Source organism: Lissotriton vulgaris, chromosome 3_1 (genome assembly GCF_964263255.1).
Source record: "Lissotriton vulgaris chromosome 3_1, aLisVul1.2, whole genome shotgun sequence".
Classification (NCBI taxonomy): Eukaryota; Metazoa; Chordata; class Amphibia; order Caudata; family Salamandridae; genus Lissotriton; species Lissotriton vulgaris.
Window position 1 is genome coordinate 884,514,932 of NC_141689.1, and position 19,839 is coordinate 884,534,770.

General features: G+C 44.1%; 1 protein-coding gene across 2 annotated transcripts in view; it reads left to right on the top strand.

The window, feature by feature from the left end:
* Positions 1–12,888, top strand: part of GLIS3 (GLIS family zinc finger 3) — a 964,414-nt gene extending 951,526 nt beyond the window's left edge. For both annotated transcript variants that reach the window (XM_086961208.1, XM_086961209.1), the window contains 2 exons: positions 1,416–1,598; positions 12,328–12,888. In XM_086961208.1, the coding sequence (XP_086817334.1) occupies positions 1,416–1,598; positions 12,328–12,464 (320 nt within the window). In that variant the 3' untranslated portion in view covers positions 12,465–12,888. The remainder of the gene's footprint in view (positions 1–1,415; positions 1,599–12,327) is intronic.
* The last annotated feature ends 6,951 nt before the right edge of the window (positions 12,889–19,839 follow it).

A 19,839-nucleotide genomic window follows, 5' to 3' on the forward strand; every position in this document is an offset into this window, starting at 1 on the left:
GCAATCCTAGAGGAATGATGCCTATTCTCCTCCATGGCGAACAATGCTCCCAGGCAGCAGAAGTGCTCCAACACAGAAGGTAGTAACCATTACATGCTTTGGGATTGTCGCAAGGCACTGATACATTTTCTTGTGAATCACAAAAACTGGGGTCGGACTCTTGCCACTTTTTTTTCACTTGCAGCTCACTTTTCTTCCTAGTGTATTTATTGTGATTTCTAATCAACATTTTGTACTTTGCAAAGATGGGCTTTGGATTCACAAAGTCAGGCAATTTGCACAGTGTTTTCTTACTGTATGCAAAGGCTATTCTTAAATCTGTTTTTCAAACTATGATTGGTTTGTGCCTTAGGTATATATACAGGTTCCTGGAAAAAAACAAATCCCAAAGTGTGCTGCTCTTTTGCTCTCTTGTTCACGTGTATTTATGACAATTAATAAATACAAAAAAATGATATTTAAATGCAGCATTAGACTTAGGGATTCATTTATTCACAGGGTCCTGTACATATACATAAGGCACAACCAATAATAATTTGAAAACCATTGCCTTACATTCGGTGGTCCTTGGGTGAATACACCTGATAGGTTTGTGTCACACTAAGAATTGGAGTCAATAATTCGCAGAGACATGTAGCAATTGGAATACTTTTGTATATGTTTAGTCATATATTTAAAGATCAACAAAGCACTGTGTTACATTGAATGAAATGTAACCTGTGTTATACTGTGCACAAGTACTCGTGAAGTAGTGATCCGCGCTGGTGACACATGAGGGAGTATGTACAGAGGACAAGGGGCGCAAACAAAACAAATTATATATACAAGGTGTATTCGTAGTATTGCCCATACAATGAATGCAGATAATACAAGGTAATTTAAATGGGCATCATGAGAGAGGGTCACTCGTGATGTCATTAAATGTAACACAGTGCTTTGTTTATCTTTAAATATATGACTAAATATAAACAAAAGTCAATTGCTACATGTCTCGCAAATTATTGTCTCCCTGCTCTCCCTTCCGTGCTCACAGCAATTAATTGTGCTCCCTTAGAAGTTGCCTTACAAATAATACCGTCTGAGACACTGTTGAATGTTACACACCTCTACCCTGGTCTCTACTGGGTTTATGGGCTACCTCCTGTAGTTTGTTACTGCTCTGTAAGAATTGTGTCATGTCCCATTATGTGTGAACCTTGGCAGCACTCACCCACCCCATCAAACAAAAATAATAATAAATCTGACCCAAGGAGACCTTGTATTGTGCACTGTGCTGTTATGAAGTTGCAAATTGCTGCCTCTCAGTTGCCGGTTACAGACTAATGCACACGTTTGTTTTTACATCCATGCACCTTACCGCCTGTGAAATTGATTTTGAATGGAAATGATGATATATTGCATTTTTCTACTTTTAGGTTTTTATGGCCAACTGCAAACCTTCTGTCCTCCGCATTACAACGACACTCAGAGGAATATGCAGCATAGCAACTCCTACAATATGGTCCCGCCATTTGAGGACTGCCTTGTGCCCACTTCTGTGGGACAGGCAGGTCTTGATGTTTTTCACAGAGCTTTCTCAGCGCATTCCGGAATTACAGGTAAAGCAGAACATATGTAAACTTGAAGACTGTGTGTTTCAAGGGAACAACCTTTCCTCTTTCTAAATGCGTCTGATTTTTATATTCCAAACTACACTGAAGGTGCTTTCTCACAATTCTGTAGCACTGTAACATAAATGCATTTTCTCATCTAAAATGTGAGCATTTGCTTCGGTTGCTACCACAATGCAGCATTGGAAACATGCAAAAGGCTTTTGTTAGGCACAGTGCGTAATTTGAGCCAGTGCTCGGCACTGGCACTTAATTGCCTGAACCTGCACTTATGACAGTTGCCACTTGCTGTTACTGTTTTTGTAGTTTAAAGATGAGCAAAAAAACAGATGTTTGTTGAGTCAATATACATTAAAATAATTAATACCTACCACCCAAGCCATTCTTTAAAGCTTTGGCGTCCTCAACAGTCTGAATTGGCACATTTCAGTCTTGTGGTTAGTAGTTGTGAAAGTACAGTGGCAATCTGTGGTATAAACTGTGGTGGCCTCCTGACTCGGACCCTGCACTTTTAATAAATTAGGCACTGTTAAGGCAGGGCAAGGGCCGACAAGGCAGTGGTAGAAAAAATGAACATATGAAATGTATCTTTATACTCACAAAACATGTTTATGGATACATGTTGAAATGAATAGAAACTGGGTGAAAATGATTTATTCAAAGCTATTCTTGCACTCTTAACTGCTGGACCTTACAGCAAACAACAGTGCTATTAGTTGGTCTAATTCATGGGTACTCACAATCTTTCTCTCGGGGATCAGATTTACTGTGTGGTTTGTGGACAAGGGTGCACCAGTGGGGGTGCGGTCAGAGGGGGAGGGGGCTGGACTAAAGCAAAACAAAAATTGTGACCATGAGATTGAACACAGGTCCCTGCAGCAGACGCCTTCATCCACTAAGCCACCAGACCCAGCATACACACATCTTTCTCTCTCTCTCTCCCTCCCTCTCTCTCCCTCCCTCTTTTCCCTCCCTCTCTCTCCCTCGCTCCCTCTCTCTCCCTCGCTCCCTCTCGCTCCCTCCCTCTGTCTCCCTCCCTCTCTCTACCTCGCTCTCTCTCCCTCCCTCTCTCTCCCTCCCTCTCCCTCCCCCTCCCTCCTCTGTCTCTCTCCGTCTGTCTCCCTCCCTCCGTCAGTCTCCCTCTATCTGTCTCCCTCTGTTTTCTCCATCTGTCGCCCTCCTCCCTCTGTCTTTCTCTGTCTCCCTCTCTGTCTCCCTCACCCTCTGTCTCCGTCCCTGTCTCTCTCCCTCTGTCTCCCTCCCTCTGTCTCTCTCCCTTTGTCTGTCTCCCTCCCTCTCCCTCCCTCCTTCTCCCTCCCTCCCTATCCCTCCCTCTGTCTCCCTTCTTCTATTTCTCCCACCCTCTCTGTCTCCCTCACTCTGTCTCCCTCCTTCTCTGTCTCCCACTCTCTCTGTCTCCCTCCCTCTCTGTCTCCCACTCTCTCTGTCTCCCTCTGTCTCTGTCCCTCTGTCTCCCGCCTCTGTCTCCCTCCCTCCTCTGTTGCCCTCCTCCCTGTCGCCCTCCTCCCTCTGTTTCCCTCCTCCCTCTGTCGCCCTCCTCCCTCTGTCGCTCTCCTCCCTCTGTCGCCCTCCTCCCTCTGTCTGTCTCCCTCTGTCGCCCTCTGTCACCCTCCTCCCTCTGTCACCCTCTCTGTCTCCCTCTCTCTGTCTACCTCTCTCTGTCTCCGTCCCTCTCTGTCTCCCTCCCTCTCTGTCTCCCTCCCTCTCTGTCTCCCACCCTCTCTGTCTCCCTCCCGCTCTGTCTTCCACTCTCTCTGACTCCCTCCCTTTGTGTCTCCCACTCTCTCTCCCTCCCTCGTTCTCCCTCCCTCTCCCCCCTCTGTCTCCCTCCCTGTCTCTCTCCCTCTCTCTGTCTCCCTTCCTGTTTCTCTCCCTCTCTGTTTCTCTCCCTCCCTCTGTCTCCCTCCCTCTATCTCTGCCTCTCTCCCTCTGTCTCCTTCCCTCTCCCTCCCTCTGTCTCCCGCCCTGTCTCTCTCCCTCCCTCTGTCTCCCTCCCTGTTTCTCTCCCTCCCTCTGTCTCCCGCCCTCTGTCTCCCCCTCTCCCTCCACCTCTCTCCCTCTGTCTCCCTCCCTGTCTCACTGTCTCCCTCTGTCTCCCTCCCTGTCTCCCTCTCCCTCCCTGTCTCCCTCTCCCTCTGCCTCCCTCTCCCTCTGTCTCCCTCCCCCTCCCTCTCTCTCCCTCTCAATGTCTCCCTTCCTCTCCCTCCCTTTGTCACCCTCCCTCCACCTCTGTCTCCCTCTCCCTCCCTCCCTCCCTCCCTCCCTCCCTCTCCCTCTGTCTCCCTCTCCCTTCCTCACACTTTGTCATCTCACCCCGTGTGTGTGAGGCTTTGTTGTATTTCACCTCCTAGTGCCCCTGCATCTCCACTCTGACAATCACTGGAATCCCCCGACCCCCACATAGCAGAGTTTCTGAGTCCGTGCTGCTGTGGTGGTGTTTGCTAACACTATTTAATTTTTTTTTTTAAACACAGGTAGGATGTCTGCAAGGTCCGCGGGTCGCCAAGGAAGGCTTACCGGGCCACTGGCGGCCCGCTGGCCGTACTATGAGTACCCGTAGTCTAATTTGATGCCAGTATTTCTGCTATGAGAGTAAAGTCACACAGTAGATCACAATTCTGTTGATTACAATGATATGTTGTGCTGTTAGTGCAACGATTGCTAGCTCATTCTGCAGTAAGATGAACATACCAGTAATGTGTATTATATTGTTTTACTTCATGTCCTTCGTTGTGGCTTCTTTTCTATATATTTGATAAAAATGTCAATAATCTGTGTCCTCGTACAAATTCATTCACTTCCACATGTCTTTTGCCATCATGCCTTTGAATTCATGAAGTGGGGGCTGTGCTTGTGTGCCCTCTTAGTCACCTACAATATTGCTGTGGCACAATTTGCTAGAGTATCACATAGTGCAGTACAGCAGCCGCAAATGCTGTGCTGTGTGAGAAAGAGAGAGCAGGAGAGCACAATATTTACAGAAATCAGGCACTCTCCTTCCCTTTCCCTAGCGCTGGTGCAGAATTGTGTTGCCAAGCGTCACATACACACCTTTGCTCCATAGTGCAAGGGTGTCTCCATGAGTCAAGCATAGGTTTGTACTGGAAGAATACCCTTCCAGTACAAAATTCCATGCTTAGACTAACTTTAAACTTTTTCCCACTTTGTATGATTTCTGTGCAGTGCAGCTCACATGCAAAGCCAGAAAAGAGAGCAGAGATAAAAAAGCATTCCTCCTTCATAGCGCCTATGTGAAATGGGTGTAGTTCCTTGCTGTAAAAACCCTGTCTACCTTTTTCGGTAAATAGGGTTTCATGTAAAAAACTTGGGTGGTTGCATGAGAATGCCCATGCACCACCCATGAAACGCCCCCTTGGTACTAAGTAATGTAAAATTTATTTTCAAATGCTTTTCCAGCACTTAACAAGTTTAGCGCCGGAAAGTAAATAGGTAAAAAAAGATTTCCTGTCCATTTGCGTCACTTTTGTGACCCAAACACTGCATAAAATCTTAGTAAATATACCCCAAATTGTCTTCTAGGGTTGTGGGTCTTTCATAGGGTAGTTACCTTTCATGCTTTTGATCCTTCTCTGAAAATAGCAAGGCTTTGTCAGGTGAATTCTGTCAAGTATGGGGGCCCAGTGGATACACTGCTCTTTGGACTGCCACAGTCAGCTACCACAGATGGGATTCCTCACCTCAATAAGGGCGGCTATTGCATGCTCAATTTTGGTCTTTGTTTCTGAGGCTGCCTCTACCTAATGGTTTACACATGGATGATACTCAGAACTGAAAACTTTGAGGTCTTGCTGGCTGTAGGTATGTAGTGAGTGAAAATGAGAATCTCAGTTTTGGAACAATTGAGGTGTAAAAGGTGAGAGGACATTCAAATGGTGATGGCAGGCACACAAGAAGAAATTGTATTGCGGAGAAGGGGAGGAAAGAAATGAAATGAACATTAGAAACGTATCAGCTTAGAAGACATCCCAAAAGAGGAAATGATAGTGGCGAGGTGTATATAGAGAAAAAAATGTCGGCAGAGAACATAGTGCCGGCAAGCCCATCCTGTGGTTCCTCTTGCTCAAACTTAATTGAACCCTATGTGTACAAGACAAAAAGTGCCATGAGTTGCTCTCTTAGGGCCAGATGTAGATAATCTCAATTTACCTATTCTTAAATACCGAATCATACCGATTCGGTATTTAAGAATAGGTAAATGGGATGTAGGTAATTTTTCGTTAAAAATTACCGAATCATTAAGTTTCGGTAATTACCGAATCGGTATTTACCGATTCGGTAATTGCCATTTATCTCTATGGCCTGGAGGCCCATAGGAATGAATGGCAATTACCGAATCGGTAAATACTGATTCGGTAAAAGGGGGAAAACATTGAAGGGTGGCAGGGTGTCACTTTGACACGCTGTTGCACCAATCAATTGTGTATGGGTGCACAATGTGGCACACATACATGCCCTAAGGGCATGTATGTCTGCCACATCGCACTGTTGGAAAAGCAAAAAAAATGCTTTTTCAAAGGTTTTCATTATTTACCACCAACTTGTAGTTGGTGGTAAATAAAGAATCCTTAACTGAGGAATGCACCAACTTGAGTGCTCCCTACATCCTGGATTCGGTAATTTACCGAATCGGTATGTTAAGAATTCGGTATTTTACTGAATTCTTAAATGACCGATTCGGTAAAATACCGAATCCTAAAAAAATGCCACCTACATCTAAAAAGCCCAATACCGGTCAGTAACGGCCGAAATTCGGTAATTTCGACCGTTACCGACCGGTATTGGGCGACCTACATCTGGCCCTTAGAGCTTCCCCTCTTCAGACAGGGGATAAAGTTCAGTGTATGCAGTGTTTTTTTTTCAGATCCCATAAAATGGAAAGGACAACCCTGTACACGGAAGATGAAGCATATCATTTGTTTATGGACAGTTAGATTAAAAAGCATCTCTCCTGTGCTAAGTTACTTCATGCTAAATTTTGAGAAGATCATACACTGTAGGGAGTATATTTCATTTACATCGTTGGGAACACAAAATTGTTGAAAGTAAGGGCAGATGGCATACACGGCTAGGAACAACACAAACAGAAGTGCTTGTATTTTATGTTTAAGTTGGGATTCCCACAGACAGGCCAGTGAATGAGCTATATACGTAGAAGAGGGAGAAAGCCAATTCAAGAGCACGTACAAAGAAGCCAAGATTATCTAGTAGGGGCTTGGAGGAACTAAAAGTGATTTAATGATGGCAAATGAGGTATTCCTTGAAAGAAAGAAATCTTCTGAAGAAGTAATGGCTCATCCCACAAGCGGGTGCAGTAACACACCACCCACCTGCAGAGGGATCCCTGACGACCCCTAGAAACTGAGTCCGGGTCGTCACTGTAGCATCGTGCTACAATAAATACAGACACTTGGAATTATCTAAACTGGAGCTTTATTCAATACATCTTGCTTGTGCCCTGTCCCTACTCTAACTAACCACTTCCTGTGTCCACTCCTCCTCTTCCTCTAGCCCCCTAGCTCCGCCCACACCCAGCTACTAGACTGCCCTCCCACATTACATCTCCCCCCTTGTTAACGAAATGAACTTAACGTCTAACATATTTAGAGTTTCTGGGTCAGCCATACAAGTCCACGGGCTGTTCGCTTGAGATATATGGACGTATCTCAGCTTGCGTTGTGTGGCCTTCTGCTTCCTCGACGAGAGCATCTTTTATTACGAGAGTACATCTTTGCACTTGCGCGACTTCTCTTGTGATGTGCGTATGTTCAGATTCATGATGTTTGTTTCTCAACTTCTGAGTGATCCACTCACCTTCAGTGTCTGAGGTGTCTATGGAGAGCTCAGTTTGATATCGGCAGTCTGTCCTCCTTGGTGACTCTTGCTCACATGACGCTCGGCCTCTTTTCCAAGGGGATGTTATTCTAGTTCCTTTCCGAGTGTCTGCATGTATTTTTACTTCCTTTTGCCTTGTCAGGTCAAGAACAGCACTGTCTTCCTGTTTTGAGTCTGGGATGCCAGCCGGTGGGATATGAACTGTGGAGGTCATCTTGGTATGGCTTGGAGATTGATTTGCTGTCTCTGGTTGTCTCTCCCACTCCTGCTCGCGCCTAGAACAGGCAAACCCTGGAACCGGCTGGGTATTTGTGTGTTTCGTTCTCATCCGATGATGACTTGGCTCTCCTGACATGTCCGGCTTCCTTTGCAGATCGGCTGGTTGGTCCGTTTTTATTTGGGTGCTAATGGCCACGATGTCGGTTTCCATTTTGTAGGACCAGGACCAGGACCTTCGAGTCAATCTTGCTGCCCCTATCCGGGGTGACGGTGTAGTATTTGTGTCGCGATGCTTCTGGGATCGATATGACAGGTTGGCTGGTGGAGTGATCGAATGTGCATTGACATTAGTGTGAGACGTGTCGCTTTTGACGGGAAGAGTATCCCTTGGTTCTCTGATGTGTTCGGGTGCTTGGCGCCACGGCCGTTGTCGGACCATGACTCCGTCGACTCAAAGGATCGGACCGAAATGCTATCTGAATCAGAGGGGTTCTCTGTCACTTCCCTCTGAGAAAGTTCCTTTGAGAATGTTGCGCGTGGCCGTTGTCGGGACCACGACTCGGCCGACTCAAAGGACCGGACCGACGTGCTTTCTGAATCAGAGGGGTTCTCCATCAGTTCCCTCTGTGAGTGTTCCTTTGAGAATGTCTTACCAGGTGGTCTTTGGAACCGGGTAGTCCGTGTTGAGCTGCTTTTCACCTCGGAATTGTCTTTGAAAGGCTTCTCCGTGTGTCTTTGTTGGAACATCTTCAATGTTGTCTCATTTGGGATGTTATCTGATGATTCCGTGCTTGTTCCTTGTGCTTGATCCCAAGCTTTTGTCTCTTCGTCCTTCTCGCCTGAGGTCAACCATCTCCGCTCTGTTGCTTCGTTGTCGCGGGGCCCATGGATGCATGGATCTTTTCTTGTTTGTTGTTGTTGTGAGGGACCAGTCCATCTTGTGCGATCTGGTTCTTCTTCCCAATTGTTTGGTGCTCTAATATCTCTGATCTGTTGGTGGTCCTGCCAGCTGTTTCCTCGGACTCATCTTCACTCCTTGGCGATTGATGTTCCGGCGTCAATTTCCGGTGTTGACCATTTCGGCCCCTTCTTCTATGGTTTGTCTTTCTCCCCCACTTGTGCAGAAGGCCATCTTGTCCAGGAGTGCAATCTGTCCCACTGGACGCTCCCTCCTCGTCAGAGTAGCGTGTGTCATACTTTGAATGACTCCTTGAGGGACTTCTGGAGAATGAATAACTCCTGGTAGTTGTTATTTGGATGGTTGACTCTGAGTGATCTTTGATTCTGAGTGGTCGGACGCTGAGTAGTCTGCCTCTGAGTACTCCTTGTCACTTTCCTTGTCACTGTGTCTCCCCCGTTGTCTTTTCGCTGGTCTGCCATCTCTCTCTCTTTTTGTGTTTGTTGGATATCTGCGTTCTCTCTTCCCAGGTATCTCGAAGTTTTGCACTCAGATGCACATCCAACAATTTTTCTCTTGCTTGGACTTGCATTCCAATTTCGGCTTTTTTGATAATTTCCTTTAGCGACCAATGCCCTCTCAGTATTTTGTGCTTTGTTTCGGGGTTTTCACATCCTTCAATTATTCGGAGCCGAACAGCATCCTCATTTGTAAACGTGTTAAAATGGCAGCCCTGTACCAGACTTTGCAACCGAGTGATGAAATGTGGCAATGGTTCGCCTGGTTCCTGCCGTGCTGTGATGAAGACCATGCGATTATGATCCACATCTGCCTGTGCATTGAGATGGGCACAGAGCTCCTCTTGGAGTCTATCATAGATGTCCGCTCCTTCTCTGGAAAATTTTCTAATTGGGCATCGGCCCCCGGGACCCACCAGATGGAGGAGTAGCACCAGACATTGTCTTTCTCTTTGCTCACCATTGGCTTTCAAGAAATTGTCCAATGCTTCCAGCCACCAGTGCCGTTTGAGGCCCTTGATCCAATCGTCAATCTGCGCCGCTGGGGGCGATGCTTCAAGGTGTGGAGTGAAACATTGAGTTACGTCTCCTCCCGCCATGAGAGAAGGAGGTTTTGATCTGTCGTAGACGCGGGGCATTGTGCTGTACACTTTTCTTCGGGTTTCAGTTGCTTCTGCTTGTGTTTTAGCTTGAGCTAGATTGTCAGTTCTTCCTTCAGTTCACTCGTGTTTGGTTAACATTGCACCCTTGGATTTACCCATGGTTAGTGACAATGTTGGGTTTCACTTGCTTGTTGTGTGTGTGTTCATTGGCTACTCCACGCTTGCATTGGCTCGTGCTCGTTGCTGATTCCGTTGTAATTATTTATGAGTTGTCTTTATTTATGGTTGCTTGTTGCTTCTTTTATTTTATGGACACGCGTTACTTCATTACATTCGCCCCTGCACTTTCGCTTGCGTTTCTCACTGTTAGGGTTTCCACCCGTGCCGACCTTTGTTTTGTCAATGCTTGTTTGTTAAGTCACTCTTGTGGCTGCTCTTGCTTGTTAGTTGATTCACTCTCAGGTTAGCATGTGCTTATTCTGTTTGGTTGCCAAGACTTGTTCATTGTTGTCCACGCGCCGTTATCCACGCTTATTTATTTGCCTTACCAACGCTTGCTTCTTTGCATTTACCAGTGCTTGTTTATTTGCACATACCAAGGCTCGTTGACTTGCACGTGCCAATGCTTGTTTATTTGCATATGCCAATGTTTGTTTATTTGCTCCTATCAATGCTCGTTGGTTCTTCGCCAGTGCTTGTTTGGCCTTCGCCACTGCCTGTTCGGCCTTCGCCACTGCTTGTTTGGTCTTCGCCAATGCTTGTTTGGTCTTCGCCAGCGCTTGTTTGATCTTTGCCAACGCTTGTTTGGTCTTCGCCAACGCTTGTTTGGTCTTCGCCAACACTTGTTTGATCTTCGCCAACGTTTGTTTGGTCTTCGCCAACACTTGTTTGATCTTCGCCAACGTTTGTTTGGTCTTCGCCAACGAACGCTTGTTTGATCTTCGCCAACGCGTGTTTGGTCTTCGCAAACGCTTGTTTGGTCTTCACCAATGCTTGTTTGGTCTTCGCCAACGCTCGTTTGGTCTTCGCCAAGGCTTGTTTGGTCTTCGCCAAGGCTTGTTTGGTCTTCGCCAATGCTTGTTTCTATTATGTTCGCCAATGCTTGTTGCTAAACTCAGCTCGCCTGACCTCAAAATGGCCGCCTACAGTTTGCACAGGGAAGGTGTCCTAGAAGTTGCCTGACTCAAAGATGGCCGCCGTGGTTATCTGCAGGCACTACTTTCTCTCTCTTCATTCGACCCAATTCTACTCACAGGACTCACCGGCAATTGCTCCCAGGGTCAGCATACTCTGGATTTGGCTCCCTCTGGTCAAGGCTACAGTCAGGTGAGGTTGGGGTGGACTCCCGCCTCACTTTGCAGGGTCCATCGGCGGCGGCGTGCCAAAACCCACGCATCGGCGTGAGGTTTTCCGACGTTGGGCACCCAATTTTACCGCGCTCAGCAGCGCTTGGCAGTGGACCTTCGCGGGGCAGTCCACACCAGGATTCACTCATTTCTGGCCACAGCAGTCATCAGGTGAGATTGGGGTGGGCTCCCAACTCACTTTCTGGGTTCCCGCTCTCTCTTACGCCGACAGCATGCCAAACCTCACGCATCGGGCGTGAGGTTTTACTTTCACCAGCATTCAAGCTCCGGTTTTGGCGCGTTCGATCGCGCTCGGCAGTAGGCTCTCTGGGGCAGCGTCCTCCTCACCAGGGCACTTCTTCACACACTGTGTGGCGCTGTCCAGGGTCGGAGTGGGCTCCCGACTCCTGTTTCTTTCCGGCTGCTGGGTTACACACACTCGGCAGGACTCGCGCTTTCAGCGCCACAGGGTTTCTTCGACCGAGCGCTTCAGCGCTCCCAGGTCTGGATTTCCTCGGGGTTCCCTGGCTTCTTTGGGGTCGCGGTCACTTGTTCTGGGCCACAATCATCAGGCCTCAGCTTTACTCGGCAGCGGAGCTCTTCCCTCGACGCTGCATGGGACAGGGTGCCTGTGTGTGGTCTCGTGGGCTGCAGTCAGTGTCATCCCACCCTCGTCGCCAGTTGTAGCATCGTGCTACAATAAATACAGACACTTGGAATTATCTAAACTGGAGCTTTATTCAATACATCTTGCTTGTGCCCTGTCCCTACTCTAACTAACCACTTCCTGTGTCCACTCCTCCTCTTCCTCTAGCCCCCTAGCTCCGCCCACACCCAGCTACTAGACTGCACTCCCACATTACAGTCACTGGAAGTTTTAAACCTCCGATTAATCTTTCCTTAATGCACTATTCTCACTGTAGGGACAACTTTGGTCCTGCATTGAGAACTATTATTTTTTGTGGTTGGGCGCTCAGTCTCCGTCTGCACCAGACACCCCCAAATAACAGTGTACTGAACACAGATGTGTGTGCCCATTATGTGATAAGGACCTAGGTCCTCTAGGTCGGAAGCATAAGTCTCATATTACTTATCCCATTAGTGAATAACTTAGATATGTCGAAGGGATTAAAGTCTGCATGTACATGGTTAGCATTATTTTGTAGTTCATTTCAGTATGCGCCATGAGGTCTCTACTACCCGTAAGTTACCAAATAACCTATATATTAATTTCAATGTTCTTGCCTCCGTTTCTTCCAGTGTATGATCTTCCACATGGACCGACGGGGATTTTTGGAGACTCGATGAGAAATGGTGGTGAGGACACCAGTTTCCTTCAAATTAATGCGGTGGACCGATGCCCAAGCCAGCTGTCCTCCATCTACACTGAAGGCTGACCTAAAGGCGGCTTGACTCTAAAGTTCTACATGCCACCTTTCATGTGCATTGGTCTCTAAGACTTATCTACAAGGCTCCAGTCAGCACGATGCATAGAAAAGTTTGATTCAACATTTAACATGCGAGACATGTTGGAAAAAATGCAAACTAAATGAGAGAAAAAAAGACATCTCCCACTTTTTAAAATTGTTTGATTATTCACCTTATGACAGCATTATCTGCAGAAAAGGGAATGCAAAGAGTGCACTTGAACTACTGATGTTTTCTGGCTGAATCACTGGAAATGATTTAAAATAAAAACGCAGTTTTTGAAACACTCATGGGGATCAAACCTGTACGGCAAGGTTCATGCATAGTCGGTCTGCCTCTTTCCAAAGCAAGTAAAGGGAAAACAGCTGTTAATAAATACATATTATTAAGGCCAGCTTGATGGACTGCAGTGGTGACGTCTTGAGTTTGATGTACTGGGTACATTTTAGGAGTCATGTCTCGGCATGATGTCTTCTGTTCACTAAGGCTTAATGAAACAAGCTTTCCAGTGCTGGCTGACTGCACGCTCAGGACAAGCGCGTGCCGGAAGTGCGTATTTCACGCAGTAAGCCGATATGCACATGAGAGAAACACGCAGCCTGTTTTGGATATCCTCTCAGTGGTTTATGCTGCACTTTCATTCAGGTCAGCACAAGCATGAGCCTGTTCAGTATCAGTATTGTGTTTCAATGAAAGGTGAAAAAGGCCTTAAGACTTCACCCTTAATGGGCGCTAAGGCACAGCTGACTTGTCAGCATGTATGTCTGACCCATATTGTTTACTTCTTCCAGGGAATGAAATATCATATGCGCTGTTCTACAGGGTGTCAATTTAGGGCTTCCCCTTGGTGGGTTGTGTTAATATGTCACCAGTGCCATACTGGTCTACAGGGCAATCTGGCAGTGCCAGAAGGGCTGGGCTGGCAGGTCAGTGTGTCAGACTTTTTCTATTTAGCTCTTTGTGGTCCTATTAATGGGCTAGTGGAAAAAAAAATTCTGTTGATTTTCCTGATATCTCCAGAAACTTTTCCTGCGGAAAGTACAAATGCATGCAATGCCTCCCAAAACACAAGGAGAGTGTGTCTTTACAAGTTCAAAATGGTCCTGGTTTGGATATGAGGGCCACTTTTAAGGTATCTGATTCAGTAATGGGGTCCACTTTTATTTTGGTGCTCGGGCGTACTTCCTGTCCCACTCTGGCTCTCACTTTGGACCATATTTACAAAGAAGTGACGGAGCGCAGCGTTAGCCTTCTTGGCTTAACGCTGTGCTCCGCCACTTCTGAAACGCAGGGCTGCACCATATTTACAACAATTTCAGTGCACAGTACTGATTAATCTGCCACTGTCAGACACCTTGTGGTACGCAACATTTTTCAAAGTTCATATTGATTACCTACCTAGTGTTAGGACTTCATGTTCAACCTCTGTCAAATCATCATCCTCTCCTCATCAGTACTCGAATCCAAGATTTCCCTCCTTACTGTGTGCCTCCCTCTGGACTAGGGCTCTTTCTTCTGGTGAATAAAGGGAGGAGCTTCTGCCGGAAGACATAAAACAAGCATGAATACTGAACATGCAAGTGTAGATAGAGAAGTACATGATGCTTTATCATGGAAAAGTATGCATGTGAATAAGACTTTTGCACGTGCCTAAGGGACACATTGTGCACCCTTCTATCCAATGGAAAGTTGTCTTTGGAGCTTTCGATTTTTGCTGCATGTGTACCATGACTTTAGACTGCGCATGGGAACTAAACACTAGTACTTACGTGGCATTGCAGAAATGAGTTTATTGCATTTGTGTAGTTAAATTTATATGACACTTCATCAAGATCATTAATATCATCCTATAACAATATCATATCCATTACATCGACCACCCACTTCGTTGTAAGGTACACATTTCTATACTATTCTTAACACCAGAAATACAATTCAAAACCCTGCACTTGCATCTTCAGTCTCAATGGCTTGCAAATCCTGTTGTGGAATCCATTTCGTTCTGTTTCTTTAGGAGTACGTCATTGTTTTATCTTTCCTCTATCAGAGCAACTTACTTAACTACATTAGTGAGTTATACACAACAAGCAGCTTTACATCTTTAGATGCCTGCTTTTACCATGACTGGTTATGAGGATGCTCACATAGAAGTTGCAATGCTTTCTGTAAACGGATTCATGTAGTTATAACTTGCAATTTCTATGCCCACAATGCACATATAGATAGAGAGCTTTTGAGCACCTACAGTTTTTTTTAGCCATGTTCCATCTAACATATGAAAGCCCAAAAAGGAACTAGAAGATCTCTGTTGAAAGGGTTAACTGTCCACAGAACTGCAACTGGGGGACCTGGCAGCCATGAGCTTGACTGATTATTTGAAAACGTATGTATGCAAGAAAAAATCCCACTTGGGGGGCAATGCAACCATCAATGTGCAGCCTTACTGGACCTTTGAAATACAAAGCACCTTAGCACCAAATTGGATTTGTATCACGGGTGACTGAGGTGAACAACCTAAAGGACAGAATTGTGAGTGCTACCTGGCTCCAAATTAGATTTTGCAAATAAAAATGTATTAATGATTAGACATGAACAAAAATGAAGAGAACCCGAATAACATTGATCAATGTGGGCTACTTCATGAAATTAAAGACTCCTGTGATGTTGCCCGGCTCTGTAGATGGTAGGCATACAGTATGTTATATGGATCGTACAAGACTGGAAAACACTCTTATGTAGACACCAAAATCACACACTCTCTTCCCACTGAGCATGTCATCACTAACTGACCACAGACGATTGACTTTGACTCCGAACTGCAATGGAACCCCAAGAATTAGGTGTTCAGGGCACATCAGTGAGCCGAGAATGGTGCAAAGCTAGATTGTAGGCAGACAACAGCACACCATATATAGAGATGCACAGAATGATATATTGTTGACTGTGAAAGGAAATGCGAGTTTGGATGAACTCGAGGGCCTGCCTCTCCTGAGTCATGGCCCCACCATTCCCACAACATGGACAGTTCATAGTACATTACAGTCTATGCACCACTTACTTTTAGGGCTCATAACTGCTATGGAAAATCACACTGAAAGTACTATTTGTGCACTACATTAAAGATGCACCCCCTTATTGAGGACTTTCTACCAATGCTCCCTAACTATTTATTCGAAAATGTATTCTTTAATGTCAAAGTGAATTACTCTGTATGGATCATGAACTGCAATATATTTCTGCGTGAAAAAGAATGTCCACTTTGGAAAAAAACATTGGACCTCATCAATAAAATATGCATAACACTTCCATTACGTAGGTACCGTGTACAAGGAGAAGTACTTTTAATGCTGCTGTACTTTTTCTTTACCCTTCAGAGCTATCACTCAAAGTCTGCTTTCATCACACAAGCAATACAACTGACAACGAAAGCATTATGCAAATAAATTATATCCACTAATGCCCCAATAAGCGTGCAGATAAAACCCCCTGGTAGTGTTCTTGTATTTATGGGTATCTCACACCAGGCAGAAATCCTTCATTGGTCATTTATTGGTTATCAAACTTAAAATAAATGTAAGAAGTTTTTCGTTCTTATGAATTAGTGAAGGATGTTCCCTGCTAGAGGATTTCATTTTGAACTTTAACTCAGTGGACAGAGACTAAAAACTACTGTTCATTTTTCGTGCTCATATTATGTATATATGAAATATACGGATAAATGGTGTTAATAGTAATAATAATTAATCTATAGTTAGCAATATATTCTTACCTCCACAATATTTTGGTTGTCAATTTTATCACTAAAATATTCTTGTATCCCAATATTTTGGTGTTCGATATTCTGACATTCACCCATTGTTAGAGAACCACAGACAATAAACATGTTTTTACATTAAATTATGAATTTCTAGAGTGCCAGTTTTGAGAATTTCTGGTTTTGGGTTACACATCTCTATACCATCTAATTTTGCGATGCTTAATGAGCACAACTCAACTCTACAAAAACTCATTGGGGTAGTCCAATCAATGCTGCACATTGAAAAGTGCCACAATCAGAAATTATAAAAGAGCTCTTTCTGTCAAGAAACTGAGTTACATATCTCTAGGACTATGCTCCGAAGCTGATCTACCCAACTAAATACCAATGAGCTGCAAAATATGCTATGCGTCTATCTTGGGAAGAGTAGGTGACAGTGAGCTGCAGAGGTTTTCATCGAGCTGCAGGCCATCTTGTTTACTTATGAATTGCAACTTAAGGATTGCTACCATTGACCTGTATTCTAAACCATTTCATTGAGTCATCACCCCTCCTAAGAGGGCTGCGCAGGAAGAGAAACACTTCCGGAAAACAGTACAACAAATGGCACATGAAAAAATTGCAGAGAGAAAATTAATCGGAACAGCTAACCATGGCCTAAATGAGCCAGGAGAAAAGCCTGCACAGTAAAGAAGAACAGCATGTAAAAGACGAGCATATGGCAAAGGATATATTTATATATGTTGGTCATCCAAGTACAACTTCTTATGAAGTTGGGTGCTGAGGATATTCCTAACAATTCTTTGAAATTATAAATGAACATGATCTATGAGGATTCAGAGATAATTGCTCTTTTTAATGGAACTCAAAAAACAGGATATGACTGCAATGATTTTTACAGTGTTGACCCCATCTAACACGCTTCGACGCTCAACAGCCTACTTTATGCTATTGTAGGCAAAGGGGGGAAAAACAGAATCTACTGAAATTAAAGATGTCCTTTCTAATCCTGTATTCTTTTATGTATGCAAGAAAGCCTTATACCAAAGGACAACCTTTCTGACAGCAGCTGCTGTTCATGGCTAGCTCTAATTGACCACCCTACTGTAGTCATGAAAGAGATTAAACGAGATAACCAGGAAATTATTTTATTATCCACGCCTACATGTTGGTTGGTGTGAAACTGCTCACAGAAGATAATATGTGCCTTTGGATTGCCGTGCGGCAATTTAGGATCAATTTATGTCTACACTGGAATACCACTTCACTTCCAGAGGATCAGAGAATGGAAACAATGCAGATTATGATTAAACAGCAGGCCACAGAGACTGTTTCAATTTATTGTGAATTACTTTTGTACAAAAAGGTTTTTGTAATATTTTTATAATTTTGATTACACTTTTGTATTCGCTTTAAAAAAAAAAGAAAAACAGCACTTTTTGTTGTTTGCGTGAAGTTGTTCATGCTTATTATTGTTATTTTCAGCAATGAAACACGATTGCCCACAAAATGAAGTAATTAATTCCGTGTGTAAAAAGAAAGTTTATTTTGTACAGTCAGCCGAACATCATATGGAATGTGGTTTATGCAAAGCACTTTGGGGAGGGGAATACGTTTTACATAAAATCTTAGTAACTTTTGTATATATTTATATACTGTAAAATCATATGCAAATGTAAACTACATGCACCTATCATGCTGCATATTTGTTCGATTTCTTATACCTTAGCACGCCCGTTGCATATTACATGTTACAAATCCTTTAAAAAATAGGTATATTGTTTTGTGATTTATCACAGTTACGTTTCTTATAATCATAAGTTATTTTATCATGTTTCATGCAGTCTTTCTTTTTGTAAAGGTAAAAATGAAGTGTTTGTGCACATGGTTCAAAATAAAACTGGAAATCTATAACACTACACAATGAAAAATATAAGTCAAAGAGTGTACCTTTTTTTCTTCATTTGGGACTGTTCATGTGGTTCATGGTATAGACTGCACTGAAAAAAAAACAAGGAAACAATCTCACAATAGTTTTACAATTGGCTGGGAAGGTCTGGTTTTGTTTTACAGTTATCCAGCTTAGGTCGATGTACAGAACATGTCTGGAAAATATTACAGATATACCGGGGTTGGTATTAATGTTAAAGACAGGCATTTCCACAATATTAAGAATATGTGTGGTTATTTTGAGGAATAATCGACAGAAACACTCTTTCTGCTGGTTATTACCAGAACTCTGTGCAGGCAGAGAGCGTATACTGGTTAACAATCACTGACAGAATATCAGAAACAAAAATATTGTCTGAGCATAGTATTGTGTTAAAAATATCGAGGACCAAAATATTGAGAAGGTAAGTGCACCTAGGTGAATATAGATTTACTAGTTTTAACTCCACATCTATGTACCATGAAGATATATATATATGTGACCAAGAGCCTGTGCGCTCGAAACGCGTCTGTTTTTTGCCCATTAAAAATACCTTGAACCTACCCGGCTGGAGTGGCTCGTGATTCCTTCGCATCGCATGGCTTGTGCAGGAGATCGGACTGAATATATATATATATAAATATATATATATATATATATAGAGCAATTCCTCAGACCTCCACGGAGCGTGGCGAAAGAAGAGACGGACCCCACGGCTTCAGGCAAGATGTTATTTATTTTTTACCTTTCAAGCAATACATATATATATATCCACCTTGTTTCAGCGAAAAAGCTTTGATGGCCGCTAGCAGCGGCGGGCCGGGACGGGATCGCCACTCCCCCGTATCCACTCGAGAGTCGTTCTTCCTTTCACACAAGAACGATATCCAGGCCACAGTTCCATTCAGAAAGTGTTTTAATTCAAAAACGCACTCGACGCGTTTCGGGAAACAAGTTCCCATGTTCACGAGTGTTGGTGCAAAGTGACAGTACATTTAAATGTAAATCATGTGACCTGTGAGTTACATAAACATAAACAACAGACTACTCAGTCACGAAGTATCTGGAGCTATGAGCACATTCTTATGTTGCAGCAGACTACACCGAAAATCAAAATTATAATATATTAGATGAATAAATAAAGTACGTTTTCTTTTAAACATTTAAACTGTTAACACATAAAACAGTATTTTGAGTCTTAATCAAAAAATAATTTTGCCAGAGACGAGATTCGAACCTCCGACTCCAGGACAGGCGTTCGGTGCACTAGCAGTCTGGGCCACTTTCAATTTTGAATTTACATGCCTAAACGGGCTTACAGGCCTGTCCGTGGGGTCGTGCATTAACTATTAAGTGTTTGATTGATTGTCTAGCCCTAGTGGGCGTACTTTTATCAGAGTACCACACTTATCAGTCATTTTAAGTGTTTCAATTCATACTACATCAATGGTGCTTCGTCCTTGTGCCGCTTCGTTTGCTTACAGTTAAGCAAAACCCTTGAGTCACTCATTCATACTGAAACAGTGTTATTCGGTGAAACTTTCAGCCTCTCTGCATTTCATGTGTTGTGTCTCATACTCTCCCAAATTAGGTTGACAGGTACCTGTGGTGAAAATAAACGGGGAAACGTGAATATAATTTCAGCATTCAACCGTGT